The following is a 21477-nucleotide window of genomic DNA, read 5'->3' as shown; positions in this document are numbered from 1 at the left end:
CTTGTTCTCATCTAGCCTCAGGGCTTTAAATAGCATCAGTGTACAAGTATATTCTCCCCTGAATTCCAGACTTGTAAATCTAGCTGTCTGTTCGACATATCCAGTTGAGTGTTTAAGAAGCATCTTATATGTAACATGTCCAGAAAAAATGCCTTACTCCCTCACCTTGCCAACCTGCTCCTCCCTGTCTTCCCCATGTCAATATTAGCTATTCTGTTATTCCTAGTTGCTTAAATCCAAAACTTGGAGTCATCCTAGACTCTTCTTTTTTTCTTATATTCTGCATGAAATCCGTCAATAAATCCTAGCTATAACTAAAAAACATGTCCATAATATGATCACTTCTCACCACTTTTAACATTTACCAGCTTGGTCCCAACTACCATCATCTCCAATCTTGATTATTTCAGTTGCCTCCTAACTGGTATCCCTCCTTCTACCATTGTCCCCCTTCTAGTCTGATCTTAAACAACAGCCAGAATGATCTTTTTAAGACAGAATACTCAGAGTAAAAGCCAAAGTCCCTATGTTGTTTTAGAAAGCCTTATAATACCTGTTCTCTCTCCCCACTTCTCTTACTACATCTCACAACTCCCCCCAACCCCTCCTCACTCTGCTCACATTAGCTTCCTTCAGAACATTTAGGCATTTGGTATTAGATGTTTCTTCTGCCTGAAGCTGTATTCCCGGATACACTGCATGGCTCTCTTACTTCCTCCATATATTTCCTCAAATGTCAGCTTAGCAGAGAGGCCTCCTTGATCACCCTCTATAAAATAGTGACCACACTCACAGCCTCTTCACCTTTCTTTTCATTGTTCTGTGTGATATACTGTATATTGTTCATTTCTTTGAACTGTCTCACACTACTAATGTATGTTTTCTGAGGGCAGGGAGTTTGTTACTGCTGTATGCCTTAATTCCTACAACAGTGTTTGGCACATAGGAACATTCAAATATTTGTTGGACAAAAACAATTGTCAAAAAAATTATTATTTTTTGTAGTCACTATATGTCTTCCTCTTTAGGCTTGAGGCAGCCTAAAGTATTTGTATTACTCTCTTAATAGAAAATAGTTGGAAGTCATTCATTCATTCATTTAATAAACATTTATTGAGCACCTACTGTATGTAGGGGTTACAATTATGACCAAGATAACTTATCGAAGACAGGTTCTTTGGGAAGAGCAGGCAAACTGCAGTGATCTGGTCGTGGTCTGAATGTCAATTCTGAAAGGCTTTTAAAATGTAATTCCTAAGGAGCATTCCTAGAATAGTTTACGGTGGTTTGCAGGTCTATTTATAAGTCTTCATAATCTCATTGAATTTCAGAGCTGGAAGGGACCTCAAAAATAATGTAGTTTAATCCTCTCATTTTATGGATTTGATTAAGTTGAGCTCCAGTAAATATAAGGAACTTGCCCAATGTCCCTAACCAATTAGCTAGTGGTATAATGAGGATAAGTAAGGGTCCAGGCCTGGCCTCTTGATTTATAAGCCAATGACATTTCCACTGTGCCATGCTGCGTTTCATTCCAGATCCCAACACATTCCCTTCTAGAAGTAGACTGCTTGCCATTGTTTTATTACCTTTTTCTTAGTTAAGCAAAATAGCAGGTACAAGATTAAAGTGTCCTTTGCTTTTATAGGTTTTCTAAGTGTGAGAGGTTAAATTCATTACTTTCATAGGAAGTCTGTAATGGATTCAAGGTTTATTTTAAGCAATAAAATACTTAATTCTTTTTCTCATTTAAAAAGAATTGTGTTTTTAAGCATATGATTAAGTTAGAAGAATGAATTGAATTTGTTTACATTCATTTCTCTTTTAAATCTACTAGAGAAACTCTTGCTGCTCAGTTGGATCTAGCAGAAACAAAAGCCGAGTCTGAGCAGTTGGCTCGAGGGCTTCTGGAAGAACAGTATTTTGAATTGACCCAAGAAAGCAAGAAAGCTGCTTCAAGAAATAGACAAGAGATTGCAGATAAAGAGCACACTGTTAGTCGGGTAAGTGTGATAGTTCATTAAGTTATGTGATTAAAATTAATTTAAAAATCAAAATAGGTTACATGTTAAAGCGTTAGGGTAAGTGTAAGTGCATGAGTATTTACTTATACACAATGGTCAACTTGTACTCATATATAAAATAATTTATATAATCTAAAACAATTGTTAATGATTGAAATTCTTATTCAGTGTATTGGGTTTTTTCCCTTTCTGGCTGTAGATTTTAATATATTTTCTGTAAAGAAATGCTTACCTTAAATTCGTTTGTTTTATTATCTTAATAAATTGCAACTGATTTCATGACCAGAATTCTATAAAATTCAGAGAAACTATTTTGGGATAAAAAATTCTTTGTGGATATCTACAAATCCATTATAGAAAAACCAGTACTACAAACAATTACCTATTCCTGAAATTTATACTATGGTCTATGTATTATGGAACTAGAAAGGGAAGTTATAGAGATTTTTCTTCTTGGTGGTGAAACCACCATCAAATGCTCTGGTATAAGCAGGTCTGGGTTCAAATCCCAGCTTTGCCTCTAAGAAGTTACATGGTCTTGGCAGTTTGCTTTAACTTATCCAAGCCTCAGATTCTTCATCTATAAAATAGAAACAATACCTATTCCACAGGATTCTTACGAAGATTAAATGAAATCATATAAATAGAAGGGTGAATAAGTACATTACTAAAAGACATTGTTGGAGGACAGAGGAAATGAAAAGTGCCCACCGAACTGAGAAGGTATCTTGAGACCGAAAAACAAGGCAGGCAGCTCCGTATAATCAGTGGATCAGTTTATTATAGGGTACCTTACTCACAGAGTGGGTTCGGACGGACAATGATGTGGAAGCATTCACAGCTGCACTCCACACCACCAAGGGACCATTGGGACAATGTTATAGTTAACCTAGGGTATGGGGGGTATGTGGTTGGAAATAGGAAGTGCATTCCTACGTCAAGATTTATGAATGGATAACTAACTAGTCTCGTAGGTACCAGGAATATGTCAGCGAAGGTCTTCATCACTGATTGGGGACTAACAGAGCATAGAGGCCACCTGGTCCTAATGATTATGAAATAATATCTATTAACTACAAAGCCCTTGATAACAAAGAAGTGATTTTTACCACACAGTACAGTTCTGGGTAGGGTCAGGGGAAGGACAGGAGGAACTATATGGGCCCACAGTGGCATCATTTATGCTAACAGCCATACAATAATCAAACATTTTAAACTGTCATTTTCATCATCATTATTCAGATGAAGAAACTGAAGCCCAGAAAGGTTGTGACTTGCTAAGGGTCACAGAGCTAGAAAACTAAATGCATATTTCCTAGTTTCTAGTCTCGTTCTCTTTTCATTACATTTTTTATTCCTTCCGTTCATATGTAATGTGTATATACACACACTGAAATAAGTTTTGGAAGCTAACAGTTGTTTTTAAATATTTTGAATTTAATTATATCCACATATTTTAAACTGGAAACCAGATGTTTTTATAATTAAGCAATGTCTGACCTGTCCTCATCTATGGAAAATGCAAGTATTTTTTTAAAGGTTATTGCTTTAAATATGAGACTAGCAAAGAGACTGTATAGCTTAAACGTTTCTGTGCTTTGTTTAGCTCGAAGAAACAAACAGTATGCTAACCAAAGATATTGAATTATTAAGAAAAGAAAATGAAGAGCTAACTGATAAAATGAGGAAGGCAGAGGAAGGTATGTAGGATTTTTTTAAAAATCATAAGTTAAATCAAGTTCAGAGGTAAATCTTTATGTTGTGCATTAGGTTTTTGAAATATTTGTTTTCATATATTAACTAACTTTTGTAGCCTTAAGTATTATCTTAGTAGAACTTAAATATTCTCACCACCACCCCTCCACAAAAAGGTAAATATGTGAGGTGATTGATGTGTTAATTAACTTGATTGTGGGGGATCCTTTCACAATGTATGTGTATATCAATTCATCACATTATACACTTTAAATATCTTAAAATTTTGTCTATTATACCTTAATAAACTGAAAAAAATCTTTTTTTAAAATATTAATTAATTTATTTATTTATTTATTTTTGGCTGCGTTGGGCCTTTGTTGCTGTGTGCGGCTGTCTCTAGTTGCGGCAAGCGGGGGCTACTCTTCACTGTGGTGCGCAGGCTTCTCATTGCAGTGGCTTCTCTTGTTGCGGAGCACGGGCTCTAGGTGCGCGGGCTTCAGTAGTTGTGGCTCGCAGGCTCAGTAGTTGTGGAGCACAGGCTCAGTTGCTCCACTGCATGTGGGATCTTCCCGGACCAGGGCTTGAACCCGGGTCCCCTGCATTGGCAGGCGGATTCTTAACCACTGCACCACCAGGGAAGCCCTGGAAAAATATCTTAATGAAGTTACTGAAAGTTATTATGTGGTATATACTAATTTGAATAATTAGTTATTGTTACTAATAACTAATTAAGAATTAAATATTTTATTGCTTAAAATAAACCTTGAATCCATTACAAAATTTCTATAAAAGTATCTCATTGTTACTTTGCAGGGCAGAAATTAATTAATGCCATGCGATAACATTTTATATAATTTGTTGACAGAATATAAACTGAAGAAGGAGGAGGAGATCAATAATCTTAAGGCTGCCTTTGAAAAGAATATCAATACAGAACGAACCCTTAAAACGCAGGTATACATGCTCTTAGCCTTTTCCATGTGTTTGTATTTGAGTATCATATATTCAGAAGTTAATATTTGCTCTTCATGTCCTTTTTCTTAAAACTGAGATTATAAGGTTCAAGCTTTTCATTAGAAAAAATAATGTAATATTCTTTCTTCATTAAATGTGGAAGACTTATTCAGGAAGTAGGATTTCAAGCGAGTTAAGAAAGCTAATTCGTCTAGTCATCTGATTAGTGAAGAATTTGTTTTAGATTGTATAGAAAACCTACAATTGACAGTAGGAAAACTTAATGAGGAGAAACCACATACTTGACTGAAGTCAAGAGAGAAGAATGGGGAGTGAGTAAGAAACTTAAAAGGGGTAGAGGTATCATTTTGCTTTGTATTTTGCAGCTAGATCAGATTTTTTACACTAAAACTTGGTATCTTGTCATTTTACCAAGTTATCCAGTAGTTTAAATTCTTCATAAGCTACTGTGTACCTCAGTTGATTTTTACAGTAAAATAAATATTTTCTACTTGATAGCTCCCTACCACTAATCTATTCTCCCTCTCAACAATCCTTCAACTAGAGCAGTCTTTCAAAAATGCACTTAATACTTGTTGAAAATCCTTCAGTGGAGATTTTACTTCCCTTTATACCCAAACAGAGACCATGAAGAAAAAGACTGACATTTATTACATACAAAAAAGTCCAAAAGAACATAAGTTGAAAGGAAATAAACTAGGAAGAATATTTGCAGCATGTATAGATAAATATAAAGAGCATCTGCAAAAAAGAAAAAGACAATCCAATAGAAAAAAGAAAAAGTAAGGGACACTTAAGAGAAAAAAGAAGCAGTATCTCTCTGTACTGTCATGCTTGCTTATCCAGCTCCTCCACCAGACTAGGATGCCTTTGGGGCATAATTGTATTTTCTGTCCTTATATCTAGTGCCTATCAGAGTACTTACATGCAGTATAATAAGTGCTGAATAATTGTTGAACAATAACTGGATTTTTGCAAGCCTGTCTGGTTCTTACATTTGAACAATGAGATGAATCAATAATAGTTACTTGTGCTACCAGTTATCATATTCCAACATTCATTAGGTTCTCCTAATTTTCACATACACAAAAAGTCCTGCTTCCTGATTTTGAAGAAAAAAATATATTTTTAGTGGAGATTTAAATTGGGTAGCTACAATGAAGAACCTTATTAATAACATTTTAATATTTTAATAGGCTGTTAACAAGTTGGCAGAAATAATGAATCGGAAAGACTTTAAAATTGATAGAAAGAAAGCTAATACACAGGATTTGAGAAAGAAAGAAAAGGAAAATCGAAAGCTACAACTTGAACTCAACCAAGAAAGAGAGAAATTCAACCAGATGGTAGTGAAACATCAGAAGGAACTGAATGACATGCAAGCGGTAAGGTTGTGTGTTGCACTTGTAGGATTATTTTAAATTGTTATTACTGTATATACTTATTGTCTACTGATCTCATTTAGTTTTTTTAGTATAAAAATCATATTTATGTTTATATTCTCCATAATTTGATTACTGTTACTCTAATTTGAACCATGATCTTGAAAAAAATAGAAAGATACTCTGTTGCCTGTTAACTATGACTTGAGTAATTTTTACCCCTTAGCATCAGCTTGATTAGAGATGCTACTTTTAGAGAAACAACCAAGGGTTTTGCCTCTTTGGCTTCAGACTGAAATTGAGATATGGCTCATATAATATTGACTATAGTTGGGATAGTGGAATTGGAGTATTATAGCTTTTTTGTTTCCTCTGATAAGGACTCACTTTTCAAAACATCAGACTTAATTTTTTGATGCTTCCTAGCTTAATAGCACAAAATTGAGAACATGGTCTCTGATCTTAGACAGACTTAGATACAAGCATTGACTCCATCATTTATGGTTTTACCATCCTGAGAAGCTTTCTACATCTTTTAAATTATTTTGTTTGAAGCCATAAAAGCAATTTCTATTGTTTTAACAGGTGTTTGGTTTTGGTTTTTGATGCTTTGTATTAAAAAAAAAAAAACTTATTTAAAGCAAAGAGAAAAGGAGCTTATCCAAGCAATGTATTACTGAGGAAGAGAACTTGCACATTTATAGTTGTATTAAAATCTGTGGTAGTAAACGTTCATGAAATTTACAGTAAATTTTTAGTATTAGCAATTCTAGATTACTTATAGTTCCACTAATTCTTAATTTCTAATGTTGGAAATTTTGATCTTGATTCTTTATATTATCTTGGTATTTTTTTTAAAATAGCAATTGGTAGAAGAATGTACACATAGGAATGAGCTTCAGATGCAGTTGGCTAGCAAAGAGAGTGACATTGAGCAGTTGCGTGCAAAACTTTTGGACCTATCAGATTCTACAAGTGTTGCTAGTTTTCCTAGTGCTGATGAAACTGATGGAAACCTTCCAGGTAAGAATATTTTCTATTACTTCATTCAGGTTTGCTTAAACGTCATGGAAATTAATGTAGATTTCTTTCATTTGGATTTCCACCTCTTTGTTGTTTTGTCCATGGATTCTTAAGAAGGGATTTATGTTTCTGATAGCCAGAGTCTGATGACATTTGTATACCTAGTGCATTTTATAGAATAAAAGCAGTCATAAGCAGTCTTAGGCTATTAAAATAGATCTGAGTGGCTCTAACTAAATAGAGACTTGAAGACGTTTATGAATCAATATTGAACCAGCCTAATGCCATGGTGAAAGTTGAAGCTGCTGCTACAACTCTCACCATTTAAGGAAGATTGTACATGTTTTCATGAGTAGCAGCTCTTCAGTGTTTTATGTATTTTTGTGCTAAAACTAAGAACTATACTTAATAATCAGAACCACAGCAGCTCTATATAGAAGCCCACCTAATGCTATAGTTATAAACTTTAATCAGACTTGAAGTTTCAAATTTGGAGAAATAGATAAAAGGGGTTGGAAGATGCAGAGAGGGGTCAGGGAGTCAAGTAAAGGCAAAAGCGAGTAGCTAGGATTTCAGACTTTTTCTTCTTTTTCCTTTTTTTTGTTCTAGTGGAGAATCAATTGAAAAATAAACACAGCCTCATTCTTGGGTTCATTGTAGTGTAGGTTATAGTACATTTATGTCTTTTTAACAGAGATGAACAATACACATATTACAGGTTCAATTTAGAAATGAATAGGTTATATATATTAAAACATGCATTACAGATTTTAAAGGCATACACACACACACAACACATTTGACCTACTACATATTCTTAGTTCAAGGTCTTGAAAGTTTTGTTAACGTGGCCCTAAACTTGAAAATAGATTTTATTTAATGTATTTCCTGAATAATGCATAAAAAGATATGAATCAACACATTTGATATAATAGGGATCTGTTTTAACAGATATTACTTGTTTTTTGAGAATTTTTTTTTTTTTTTTTTTTTTTTTTTAATTTATGGCTGTGTTGGGTCTTCATTTCTGTGCGAGGGCTCTCTCTAGCTGTGGCGAGCGGGGGCCACTCTTCATCGCGGTGCACTGGCCTCTCACTGTCACGGCCTCTCGTTGCGGAGCACAGGCTCCAGACGCGCAGGCTCAGTAATTGTGGCTCACGGGCCCAGTTGCTCTGTGGCATGTGGGATCTTCCCAGACCAGGGCTCGAACCTGTGTCCCCTGCATTGGCAGGCAGATTCTCAACCACTGCGCCACCAGGGAAGCCCGAGAATTTGATATAAGAAACTTGATAGACGACTTAGAAAATTTTACGTTATCGTTCTTGGTCAAGAAAGTGGAACTCAAAGTAGGAAGTGAATTCAGTTCTTATTTGTATTCTGTGTAATCCCTGCCCTCATTCTTTGGTGGCTTTGCTAGCCCAAAATGAGATATCTGGAAAGGGAAGGTCAGGGAATAAATATTTCTTACTCCAGTGGTCAAGAAGTTCCTTCTGTATTCCCATTTTTGGCTCTCTGAAACCTCCTGCCTCTTGAGAATCTTGTAGGTGCACATCCTTATCAGAGGATCACTTTGGATTTATTAAGAATCTCTAGCTTCAACTGTTGTTTGAACATCTTTCTACCGTTATGATTTAATCGTCAGTTAAGAAAGAGTATGACTTTTAGGGGTGTTTGTCTACATTCCTTCACTTGTTGAACTGCAATTGTAGTTTAGGTTCCCTCTTCATTAATCCCAAGATATTTCTATTTATTTATTTATTTATTTTTGCTGTGTTGGGTCTTCGTTTCTGTGCGAGGGCTTTCTCTAGTTGCGGCATGCGGGGGCCACTCTTCCTCGCGGTGCGCGGGCCTCTCACTATCGCGGCCTCTCTGGCTGCGGAGCACAGGCTCCAGATGCGCAGGCTCAGTAGTTGTGGCTCACGGGCCCAGCCACTCCGCGGCATGTGGGATCTTCCCAGACCAGGGCTCGAACCCATGTCCTCCGCATTGGCAGGCAGATTCTCAACCACTGCGCCACCCGGGAAGCCCCCAAGATATTTCTAGAGTTATTTAGTTAAAGGAATTCTTTCTCTAGTGTAGGTTAAATATCCTGATGAGGTTTTTGTCTTTATCCCACCCATTTCCCTTTAACTTTGTTTATAATGTCTTACTATGTATGCCTTGGTTTTCTTTGTATTAAGTTAAACATTTCAGAGACTGATTCATTATTGGTGAATGCTATCCAGAGGATTTGAATTGAAAGATGAGGTTGGGGGAAGGTAATGAGTTTTATCTTTCATCCTGGCTTATTCAGGAAGGCTAAACTCAAAGCATCATCAGGTGGTTTGATTGGCAGACTTAGGTGAGATATCCATTTAGATTTCAGAATCCTGACCTAATAAATCCACTCAGGAGTCAGTCAGCAAAGAGAGTTTTAAATTTTTCTACTGGCTCCATTCTGAGTATATAATATTTAGAATAGCTTTGTATTTTCAGAGATTTTGCTTTTAAGGATTTCAAAGTTCAAACAAAGTGGGAAAACATAAAGGCTCTGGTGGCCATTCTCCATTGCTATAAAGGGAGACCAATCAGGGTATCTCTTTCTCTATTAACTGTGTTCTCAGTTTGAACTTTACAGAGGTCTCTGTAGTGCTGAACCTTTTCATATTGGAGACTATGACTTTCATATTGGAGGTAGAAATTAATGGATAATCATTATCAATGTTATTTTACCTCTGTGTCAGATATTTTACTAGTAAATTGAAAATCTGTACTAAGCCTGCTATTTACTAGATCTCTGGCAAATAAAGTTAAGGTTTTGCAGTAATATCTAGAAAGAATTGTAAAGAATTTTGGTATTCATTCTTGTGAAGCGAACATGATAACACTACACTATGGAAACTTGATGTGGTATTCATCCTTAATTTGAGAGAGTTACATATCATTCAAGTGTCTAAAAGATTTTTTGAAGGTGATGATTAATTTTACTTAGTTTGGAAAACTGATAAACGAATTTAAACTACAGATTTACAAAGGGAGGTCTTAGAATAGTTAAATAGTTAAAATGAAGGCCTTTTGAAATATTGATCATATTTTTAGTTCAGTGAGATGGTTTTTTTTTTTTTTTTTTTTTTGGCTGTGTTGGGTCTTCGTTTCTGTGCAAGGGCTTTCTCTAGTTGCGGCAAGCGGGGGCCACTCTTCATCGCGGTGCGCGGGCCTCTCACTATCGCGGCCTCTCTTGTTGCGGAGCATAGGCTCCAGACGCGCAGGCTCAGTAGTTGTAGCTCACGGGCCCAGTTGCTCCGCGGCATGTGGGATCTTCCCAGACCAGGGCCCGAACCCGTGTCCCCTGCATTGGCAGGCAGATTCTTAACCACTGCACCACCAGGGAAGCCCAGTGAGATGGTTTTTTAAGTAGTTAGGTGGATAAACTGATAATATACTTTATTTCTCTTAGATTTCATCATTCAATATAAAAATTCTCATTTAATTATCTTGTTTATTTAGAGTTCAGCCTCTGTCATTTTCTCAGCTGGCATCTTGTCATTAACTAGATTAAATCTCTCTAAGTTTCCCAATTCTAAAAACCTTAGAGAAAATGGTTATCCTTCTCTGACTTATAACCCTTTGAAGTTCTTAATATCACTTTCATTGTCTTAGGTCTTCATCCTCCTTTTGGTTCTGTGGCAGGTTGTGGCCTTAGCACTGTAAATATAAAGGTTACCCCCTAGGGTTAAGGTTTTCCTATTGCCTAGATGACAGAAAGAGTAATGTGATATCTGGCTCTCCTTCCTTGGTTTTTTCCTTTCCTTTTGGAAATATTGACCTAAGAATCTGAAAAGAATGTAAAAATAGATGAAGCATTAAGAACACTGGTATCAGCATTCCACTAATATTCATTATCTCTTGTGGATTATCTGCATCATTCTCTTTCCATCCAGCTTGATCTCAGACTTTGTAACTTAAACCTGTGTATGGTGGATTTCTTGGTATGTTTCCAAGTATTTGAGTATATAAGAGTTTCTGACTTTGCCCAAATCTAATCAATGATTGGAGATAATCAGTACATCTGAATTCTTGAGCATTGATTTTTTTTTTCTTTGTTATATCACTTCTGAATATAATTTTAAAATCTTGGAGTGATTCTCTACCTTTATTTCTTAAGCAGTATGTAGTTTATCAAGTAAACTTTGGTAGTCTTCAGTGGTTAGCTTTGATGTTTAGATTGGCTGTATTTGATACTGATTTACATATAGTTAACCTCTTTCTTATTTGGGTAAAGGAGTTAATTGCTGATATTGCAGTAATGCACATCTAAATTTTTTTGTAAGTTAAAATTGCTCTACAAATATGTAAAACCTGGGACCAAGTTGTTTTTGTACTTCAGTAGTATGTTATTGATAATAATCTAGACTTAGAAGTCCTCAGCATTTCTTTTATTTATCTGGAGAAGCTGATTTCTGTGATGGTATTGTAAAAGATAGAATTTAGAGCATTATACTTTCAGATGGCCACTTAGGTCACAAGTGGTCATAGATTTGAAGGAGGTCTTTATATACTTAAGAAAAAAAACCTGGTATATTAACTTGCATGTAAGACAGGAGTAAGTAGTTTTTTTATTTATCACTGAGCTTAGTTTACCTGCTTCTCTGAAGGGAATTCACCAGAAGGAAAGACTAAGATTCTCTCCTATAACATTATTGTTTTAAATTGGCAAAAACCTTCACATATCTTCAGCATCTTTTTTGAGTTCCTAATTTCTTCATTTTATTTAAATTAGAGCAAATATAAAATTGGGCTTATTTAATTCATAAAATGCCTTTGATGTACAAAATTTCTATAGGAACACTGAAATGACATACATTCAGTCATACAGTCTTCAACATACAGCAATTCATTGAAAATATATTTCAAGCCTAGAGCCAGAAAGCATAAATATTTTTGGCATTTATTCTCATAGAGAAATAACTTGGAGGGAGGAATATTTTGGCATACACAATTTTGTATAAATGTCAAGATTTCAGTGGCTTTCACATCTTTTATTTTTAGTGAGGAATTACTGGTATTAAATGGACTTTGGCACACTGAAGGGAAATTTTCCTAGCAATAACTTTTTTCCTTTTCTACGACAGAATATTTGTGAATGATCAACAGCCTTCTGTATGTTATTTAATATAAAGCAGCCCTTTGGTTTTTAAATTACAACCATTATTTAAATAGAGGATGACTTTAATTGGCTAAGTCAGAAAAAAAGAATTGCAAAATAAGCAAAAAAGGTATATCAAGTACCTACTCTGTGTGTCAGATGCCTTGGAGTATATATAAAAAAAAAAAGTGTTAGTATATGGTCCCCTGCTCTCACAAAACTTACCAAGGAACTGCCTGATGGAACAAATTAATTATTGATGAACTAAAAACGGCAACTAAGAAAAAAACTTGGGAGAAGAAGGGGATCATTTTGAACTGAAGTTTCTTATTATTTCTTCCACTTTAACAAAAACAACAATTTAGATGAAGGGGAATAACAAAAGCATAGGGCATTAGGTACAGGGAAGAAGTTGGAACAAGAACATTACTCCTGATTCAGTTAACTGCAAAGCTTGCTTAAGGAAAGAATATCATTGTGCTCTAGGAATTTAAACTCAGAAATTAGACTGCCTGGGTGAACCCTAGAACTTTGACAGTTGCTGTGATTACCCTTGGGCAAGTTAGTTCACCTTGCTAAGCCGTAGTCTCTTCATTTGTAAATGGAGGATGATAGTAGAACCTATCTTATCCTGTATTCCTAAGAATGTAATATCCTATGTTCATGGGACTATTATAGATTATTTATGAGGTATTCCTTGTAAAGCACTTGGCAAATAATAAATGTACAGTAGATGTTACCTATTGTTATCATTACTGTAAGACCGAACTGTTTCACAACTTTTAAGTTATATGGAGGAGGGTAATATATATATATATTCCCTTTAGGGGTCATGATTTGAGCCATGGTATAATGTCACATTACAGCATTGTACCTTACAGTTGGTTACTTGTCCCTTCTTTTGTGTTTCAAATATAATAGATCTAAAAAAACAGTTAAATGTTCTTATCTCTAACCTGATATAAAATAATCATTTCTAAATGGAATCATCTTTTTCCCCCAGATATTTTTAATAAACATCAATTATATTTAAATAGTAATAATAATTATAAAATACATTGATCAAATTAGTCAAAGAATTTCTGGTATGCACAAACTGATAAAACATTAGTAGTTTTACCAACTGAATTCTGAGTTCTTTTACTGTTTATTAAATTCTGGTACTACAAACTTGAAAGGCTTTATTTATACCTCTTTTAGTTTGCTAAGAATTGCAATTGGATTTACCACTAGAATTAGGGGCCCCTTCCCAACCAAATTTGGACACTTTTAATGAAATTGTTTTGGGTGTTTTACCAAAAAGTTTATCAGAATATTGTACTGAGAAAACAAATAAAATACTTGTCTCTTATTCTTTATATCTAGTTGATTCTGCCTGCATTCCTTATTTATTTATCTTCTATTCTTATCTTCTGTGAGTAATAGGACACTTGTGTACTTTTGCTTGCTCTTTCTTGTGTAAATCATGGCTCTGATTTGTTCCACTTGCTGCATTTTTTTTTTTCTGCTAAATACTTTTATATGAATGTTAAATGATATTTAAAGTCTTCTGTATCATATCCCATTTAAGCTGCAATCCATTCCAGTCTTGCCTGGCTATTAAGGGTACTGTTGTTACTTCATACTTTTATAATTGAGTACTGAATGTTAATTTTATGCGGAAAGTGGCTTGGAATTTTTTTCTGCAGTATTTGTATGGCCATTAAAGTTGATTTGTGTGATTGAAGCATGAAAGAGCAAATTATAGCACTTATTCATTTAGCTGTGTTCGAATGCCTGTTGCTGCATGCTGTCAGACAACTTGTAATAGCTTTTCCTTTTGTCACAATTTAAAACTGAATACTATATTTTTTTTTTCTTCCAGAATCAAGAATTGAAGGTTGGCTTTCAATACCAAATAGAGGAAATATCAAAAGATACGGCTGGAAGAAACAGGTACAATATGCCTCAGTTTTTCTAATTGATATTTTGTTATATATTTTACTTTTAAAGCATACAACTTGTATTAACTGCTCTATTATTGGCATTGTTTTTAGATTAATACAATATGATCTAGACATAAATGGCAAGTATTATGCTTATCACTTTAAACCAAGTTAATACTGCTCTTATCTCTTCCCCCTTTTTTCTCATTTCAGTACGTTGTGGTAAGCAGCAAAAAAATTTTGTTCTATAATGATGAACAAGATAAGGAACAATCCAATCCATCTATGGTATTGGACATTGAGTAAGTTGCCTTTTATTGAATTTTAAGACTGTTGAGTGTTAACCTACGATAATCAATTATTTTTAGACTTACCATTTAGTTTATATTTTGTTATTTAAACGTTATTAACTTTTTTCTTAACAAATTTAAATAATAACTAAATTAAATCTTACTTTATCAAAATATGAGAGGGGAAATTTTGCATACCTGATCGATGTATTCTAAAGACAATTTTTTTTTTAATTTCAAGTGTTTATTGGTTTTATGTTCACAGAACATCTCAAAGTATATGATTATGTGGTCATTGTTAAGAAGGAAATAAAATGTATCTTTTCTTTTTTTAATAATAGGTCAAAGAGTTCTGTAATAAGCTTAGGTTTTTTCCCTTGTATTCATTCTAAAACCATTTCTTAGGCACTGTTGCCTGTATTATCCTAGGTATTGTAGGTTGTGTAAAATGAGTAAGACAGTTTCATATTTGAGGAGCTTACAGACTAGTAGCAGGAAAGGTAAAGTATATGCAATAAAATATAAATTCAGAGTGAAGTGTGGTGGGTGCGACAGAGAAATATAAACTTAAAATGAAGTTTGCCATTCCTTTGTAATTAAACATTGTGGAGCTGATTATAGTTAAAATGTTAAAAAAATTGAGCAAGTACCAGAGAGTACTGATATTTTATTTCTCAATTTTAAAAAAAGGCATTAGTTGTGAACATTTAAATAATCAGCTTAACTGGAATAATACATAAACATTAATAAGAAAGACATCTTTCAACTAACTTAAATACTTTTTACGTTGATGAGAGTTTGTTGTTGTTGTTGTTTTACCTTTTTATTGAGATGTAATTTTCATACAATAAAATGCATACATCTTAAGTGTTCAGTTCAGTGACTTTTGACAATTGTAAGCACCCGCATAATCAAACCCAGTACAAGATAAAGAACATTTCTATCACCCTAAAAAGCTCACTTGTGCCTCCTCAAGGGGAAAAAAAAAGATTATCTGAATTCTATCACTGAGATTCTAGAACTTCATACTAATCGAATTTTATAGTATGTACTCTTTCTTGCCTGGCTTCCCTCACTCGGCATAGTGTTTTGCTGTGTGTATTGATTGTTCTTTTTATTGCTGAGTAATATTCCATTGAATGAATATGTCTCAGTTTGTTTATCCATTCTTTTGTTAATGGGCATTTGAGTTGCTTCTAGGAGAGCTATTTTAAATAAGACTGCTTTGAACATTCTTTTTTGTGGACTTAAATTTTCATTTCTCATGGGTAAAATACCTAGGAGTGGAATCCTGGATCATATAGTAAATCTGTGTAAACAAATCTACCAAACAGTTCTCAAAAAAGGTTATACTGTTTATACTCACCAGCAATATTTGAGTTTCAGTTGCTTCACATCTTCACCAACGTTTGGTGTTGTCAGTCTGACTTTTAGCTGTTCTAATGGATGTGAAATGCTATTTTGTTGTAGTTTATATTTTCCTTATGGCTAATGATGGCAAGAATCTTTCCATGTATTTATTGGCCATTTGTATCTCTTAAGTGTCTCCAAGTCTTTTGCTCATTTTTTAATTGGGCTGCTTATCTTTAAGGTTGGTTTACAGAAGTTCTGTATATATTCTGGATTCAAATTTTATGTCAGGAATATGTAGTGCAAATGTTTCCCAATCTGTGGTTTGCCAATTCATTTTCTTTATGGTGTCTTTTAATGGAAACCAATGTATCACTGTTTGAAAAGGGTTATTGCCTTTTGTGTAGTCTGTCCAAGACATTTTTGCCTGCCCAAAGATTGTGAAGGTATTCTATGTTTTCTTCTAGGTTTTATTTTTAAGTTCTGATTGATCTCGTTTCTTTTTATGTTTGGTAAGAAGTAGTGGTTGAGGGTCTTCTGACGGTTCAGTGGTTAAGACTCTGCGCTTCCACTGCAGGGCACACGGGTTTGATCCCTTGTTGGGGAACTAAGATCTCGCCTGCCTCGCAGCGTGGCCAAAAAAGAAAAAAAAAAGTAGTAGTGGTTGGGGTTAATTTTTTTCCGGGGGGGCGGGGGTTGTTTTGTTTTGTTCATGTGGATATCTGGTTATTTCAACACTCTTTATTTATATATATCAACCTTGAATCTTCATCTTGCTATTCATTATTAGCTTTAGAGATTTTGTGTATGTGTGTGGATTCCACAGGGCTTTTCTACGTATACAGTAATGTCATCTTCAAATAATAATAGTTTTACTTCTTCCTTTCCAGCCTGCATGCCTTTACCACATGTATAGATTCGTATGACCACCACCAAGTTAAAATATAGAATAGTTCCATCACAGGGATCCTTCATTGCCCTTTTATAGCCATAGGAAGCACCCTTTCTGTACTCCTTTCTAATCTTTGGCAACCACTAATCTGTTCTCCATCTGTATAATTTTGTCACTTCAAGGATGTTATGTAAATGGAATCAAATAGTATGTAACATTTGATATGCTTTTTTCATTCAGTGTAATTCCCTTGAAGTCCATCCAAGATGTAGTTTTTTTCTTTTTGTGGTTGAGTAGTGTTCCATCGTATGACTATATCACAGTTTGTTTAACCATTCATTTAAGTTTTTTCCAATTTTGGCCTATTAAAAATAAAGCTGCTGTGAACATTCATGTACAGGTTTTTATATATATAGATTTGTAAGAAATTGCCATACTCTCTTCCAGAGTGACTCTGCAGTTTTACATTTCTACCACAGTTGTATGAGTGATCTAGTTTCTCTGCATCATCACCAGCATTTGGTGTTATTACTATTTTTATTTTAAAAATTCTGATAGGAGTATAGTGATACTTACTGTGATTTTAATTTGCATTTCTCTAATGACTAATCTTTTCCTATGCTTATTTGCCACCACTGTGTTCTCTTCAACGAAATATCTGTCTTTTGCTATAAATGAGTTTTTATAATGGCCTACATCATATTTCTTTTCATTTTAGTAAATTGTTTCATGTTCGTCCTGTAACCCAAGGAGATGTGTACAGAGCTGAAACTGAAGAAATTCCTAAAATATTCCAGGTAAAAATCTGAAAGTATAATTTTAGAAGATCCTTTACCTAAGTACTAAGTGTATTTGTGAAGTAAATGTAAATACACCAATACTTTTATACATTTGAAACTTGTATGTATAGATTAAGACCTTTTTTTTAATCTTCTGTTTACCATTCCTAAACGTAGATACTATACGCAAATGAAGGTGAATGTAGAAAAGACGTAGAGATGGAACCAGTACAACAAGCTGAGAAAACTAATTTTCAAAACCACAAAGGTCATGAGTTCATTCCTACCCTCTACCACTTTCCCGCCAACTGTGAGGCCTGTGCCAAACCTCTCTGGCATGTTTTTAAACCACCCCCTGCCCTGGAATGTCGAAGGTGCCACGTTAAGTGCCACAGAGATCACTTAGATAAGAAAGAGGACTTAATTTCTCCATGTAAAGGTAAGGCATGAAAATTATTTTTATAACATGTAACAAATTAGAGACTTAAATCCCAATGAAATAACTTCTTCAGGTGTGGCACTTCCTATACCAAGTTGAAAAGAGATAATAAGACGTAATATTTTGGCACTGGTGGAGCCACATGCATATTTCTGATTTTACTTTATTTTTCTTACTAGTTTATGACTAATATTTTCTCTTTAAATTTTCCGACTTAATTGAATTAAGAAGAAAAGATATTGTCCAAGCTTTATTAAGCATAGTAAATCTTTTTAAATTGTAAGAACATTTGATAAGGCTCTTTTAGGTATTATGTGACTTTAATTGTGCTCTTTTTTCTTAAAATAGTAAGTTATGATGTAACATCAGCAAGAGATATGCTGCTACTAGCATGTTCTCAGGATGAACAAAAAAAATGGGTAACTCATTTAGTAAAGAAGATTCCTAAGAATCCACCATCTGGTTTTGTTCGTGCGTCGCCTCGAACACTTTCTACAAGATCCACTGCAAATCAGTCTTTCCGGAAAGTGGTCAAAAATACATCTGGAAAAACTAGGTGAGGATTGAAATGTTAACCTTTTTAACTGTGAGTACGTGATTGGATAATATCTATTAAAATCCAAAGTCCAGTTGTTCTTTTCCCCATAAAGGGCATCGTTTGTAGCTGGGCATTTATATATGACTTGAAATGACTTTACAAATTAGTTTAACTGATTCCTGTTAGAAACTAAGAATGTTTATAAATGTCATATTAATTTAGTTCAATGTCAGGTTTTATTGTCATTGGTTGTGGTACATATTTAGCCCTTAATGTTTTAAACAACTGTTGTTTACCCCTTTTTAATGTAAATAGATTCATGTAAAACTTTGCTCATTTTATTTTTAACTATGTTGGCATAGATTTTTTTTTTTTAATCAAAATTATTTGGTATTATCAGTGTTACAAATCAACTTCCCAGTTAAGTATCCTTTTTTTCTTCTTTTTGGGAGAGGGTTGTTTAACCCGTTTTGATGGAATTTTTTCAAAAATATTTATATGGTAAAACAAGCAATTACAGGACATAAACCCTTTCCTGAGGAGTGGTTATGATAACTCATTAAGTTCTCATTTAACACATGAAAAAATGGGGCTCAGAGAAATTAAGCAACTTGCACAAGATCACACAGCCAACTAGTAGCATAGTCAGGTTGGAACCCACTTTTATCCATTTCTGAAGCCTATGTTTTTTCTCCTATACCAAACACCAACTTTCCCTAGGGTGTAATCCTTGTCTTAAGAGGGACATTTGAATCTAGAAGCTGAGACCTAACACTGATTTGCCTCTCTGCGGATGTCACCCAAGTCTTCCAAGCAGGCTTAAAGCCATATTTAATTTATCCCATTTCTTCATTCCATATTATCAATAACCAAGTCTAATTCTTTGAAGTGACTCATATCCATTCCTCCTTCTGTATTCCTCAGCTACCATACTATTCCAGTGCATTATCACCTCACTCTGGACTTCTTTCTGTAGAATCCTGTATTGTCCCTCTACTGTATAGGATAAAAGCTGAATCTAAAATACTTAAAATTTTTTATAGCTTTGTGGGGGGAGAAAAGTGTTTGAAACAAAGTAGAAGCAAAAAGGAGATAATAGTGTGTTTTTCCTGTTTTCCAAATTTTGTGTATTAGTTAACTATTGTATATAATGTATATGTACCTTTCCTTCCAATTTTTGTTTTCTGAATTTTTAAACTGAGTACATTTCTTAATTTTTTTATTTTTTTCCCTCAGCAGTTAACCATGTGACCTAGTGCCTTGTGGAATTGTGTGGGATGCTACCTGATAAACCAGGCATCTTTTACCATGCAGAGCAGACAGGCTGTTCCTTTGACACAAATATCACAGGCTTCAGGGTTAAGATTGCTGTTATTCTGTCCTTGCTTTGGCACAAAAGCACACTGAGGATTGTTTTTTTGTTTTTTTTTTTTGTTTTTTATTGCGGGTTTGCCTACAGGTAGATTAGATTAATTATTACTATGTAATGCAAGTACAATTGAGGGAAAGCTTAGCTAGATATATTTTTTTAAAAAGGTGCTGCCTTTTTGAATTTCTAAGAAAACGCCTGTCAATCATGATAGAACACAGTTTTCCTCATACGAGTGAGAGGAAGAGACTTTCACTTTCAAGTGGAATGGCCGTCACTATCAAGATCAGCTCATGGAAGGAGTAAAGAAAATATCTCAAAATGAGACAACTGAAAGTTTTTTTTAATAACTTCAGTTTTTATGCTCTTGCAAGACTATACAAAACTATTTTAAGAAAGCAGTGACATCACTTGACTTCAGTGCCCTCACTGTAGAATTTAAAAGCCTTACTGTTGATTGCCTGTGGTGGACTTGATGGAAAATAAATATCTTACATTATGCTTTACAAAATACTGTATGTGTTTCAGCAAGTTTGTAGATTGGGGAATGGGAGAAGGCAAAAAAAAAAATTACATTTAATCTATGCATTTTTGCCAAGCCATATTGAGTTATTTTACTACTAGAGACATTAGGAACTAACTGTACAAAAGAACCAAGTTTAAAAGCATTTTGTGGGGTACATCATTTCTGTAATTATATAATATGTTTCTTTGTGGTTTTAAGTGATACAGACATTAAGTTAACAAACATATAAGAAATGTATGCACTGTTTGAAATGTAAATTATTCTTAGAACACTTTTGATGGGAGTTGCATTGCCCTTTTAGTGCCTTAATTTGAGAGAATTATTTTACTGCCATGACTAAATATAAAAATTTCAAAAAACGTATTTTCAAAAAATTATGTGTGTTGGGGGTTTTTCATTGATAATTGGCTTAATTTAAAATATTTAGAGGTTTGGTGGACTTTCATAAATTGAATACAATCTTTGCATCAAACTACCTGCTAAAATAATGAATGACTTCATAAAACTCTGCAAAATATGTAGAAGGCTGCACCAGTATAAAAGAAAATTATGGCAATACATCTGTGATGTTTTCCAGTTAACATAGGAATTACCAGATAAATACTGTTAAACTCTTGTTCAATAACAAGGGTTGATTCATATGGGCAGTATGATTTATTGTTTATTTTTTTTAACCAAATACCTCCTCAGTAATTTATAATGGCTTTGCAGTAATGTCTATCAAATAAGAAGCACTGGAAAACTGATTCGTCTCTAGGATGATATGCATGTTTCAAGTGGTATTAAAAGCCGCACTGATGGATATGTAATAATAAACATATCTGTTATTAATATGCTAATGACTCTGTGCTCATTTAATGAGAAATAAAAGTAATTTATGGATGGATACCTTTAATAATGACTGCTATGGTATTTTCTCATGACTGAGATGAATGGAAGCCATGCTGTAAATTAGTCCCTGACTGCATACAAATGTTTGTTAAATTTCATGACTAAAGTGAATTTTTAAAAGATAAAACCTGGTTTGGGCTCTAAAATAGGAGTGGCTACAGTTGAAATGAAAAGTTGGCTAATGTCTTTTGGAAACAGTTCTCCATGGGTCTCTTATGTTTCTCACATCTTGAGAGCAGAAGCTCTGACAG

General features: G+C 34.2%; 1 protein-coding gene across 2 annotated transcripts in view; it reads left to right on the top strand.

Moving 5' to 3' along the window:
- The window catches only part of ROCK1 (Rho associated coiled-coil containing protein kinase 1), a 151210-nt gene extending 129977 nt beyond the window's left edge, over nucleotides 1–21233 (top strand). Inside the window, exons 23-33 of one of the 2 annotated variants that reach the window (XM_068562556.1) lie at nucleotides 1838–2003; nucleotides 3631–3724; nucleotides 4588–4676; nucleotides 5894–6082; nucleotides 6943–7102; nucleotides 14092–14162; nucleotides 14366–14454; nucleotides 17403–17481; nucleotides 17641–17902; nucleotides 18251–18458; nucleotides 19680–21233. In XM_068562556.1, coding sequence (XP_068418657.1) covers nucleotides 1838–2003; nucleotides 3631–3724; nucleotides 4588–4676; nucleotides 5894–6082; nucleotides 6943–7102; nucleotides 14092–14162; nucleotides 14366–14454; nucleotides 17403–17481; nucleotides 17641–17902; nucleotides 18251–18458; nucleotides 19680–19683 — 1411 coding nt within the window. In that variant the 3' untranslated portion in view covers nucleotides 19684–21233. Of the gene's footprint in view, nucleotides 1–1837; nucleotides 2004–3630; nucleotides 3725–4587; nucleotides 4677–5893; nucleotides 6083–6942; nucleotides 7103–14091; nucleotides 14163–14365; nucleotides 14455–17402; nucleotides 17482–17640; nucleotides 17903–18250; nucleotides 18459–19676 lie in introns of both variants that reach the window. The other variant, XM_068562555.1, reaches the window with a different exon arrangement.
- Nucleotides 21234–21477: the final 244 nt, after the last annotated feature.

Source organism: Eschrichtius robustus, chromosome 14, assembly GCF_028021215.1.
Source record: "Eschrichtius robustus isolate mEscRob2 chromosome 14, mEscRob2.pri, whole genome shotgun sequence".
NCBI lineage: Eukaryota > Metazoa > Chordata > Mammalia > Artiodactyla > Eschrichtiidae > Eschrichtius > Eschrichtius robustus.
The sequence above is the reverse complement of the archived record's forward strand: the minus strand, read 5'-3'. Positions and strand labels throughout refer to the sequence as shown.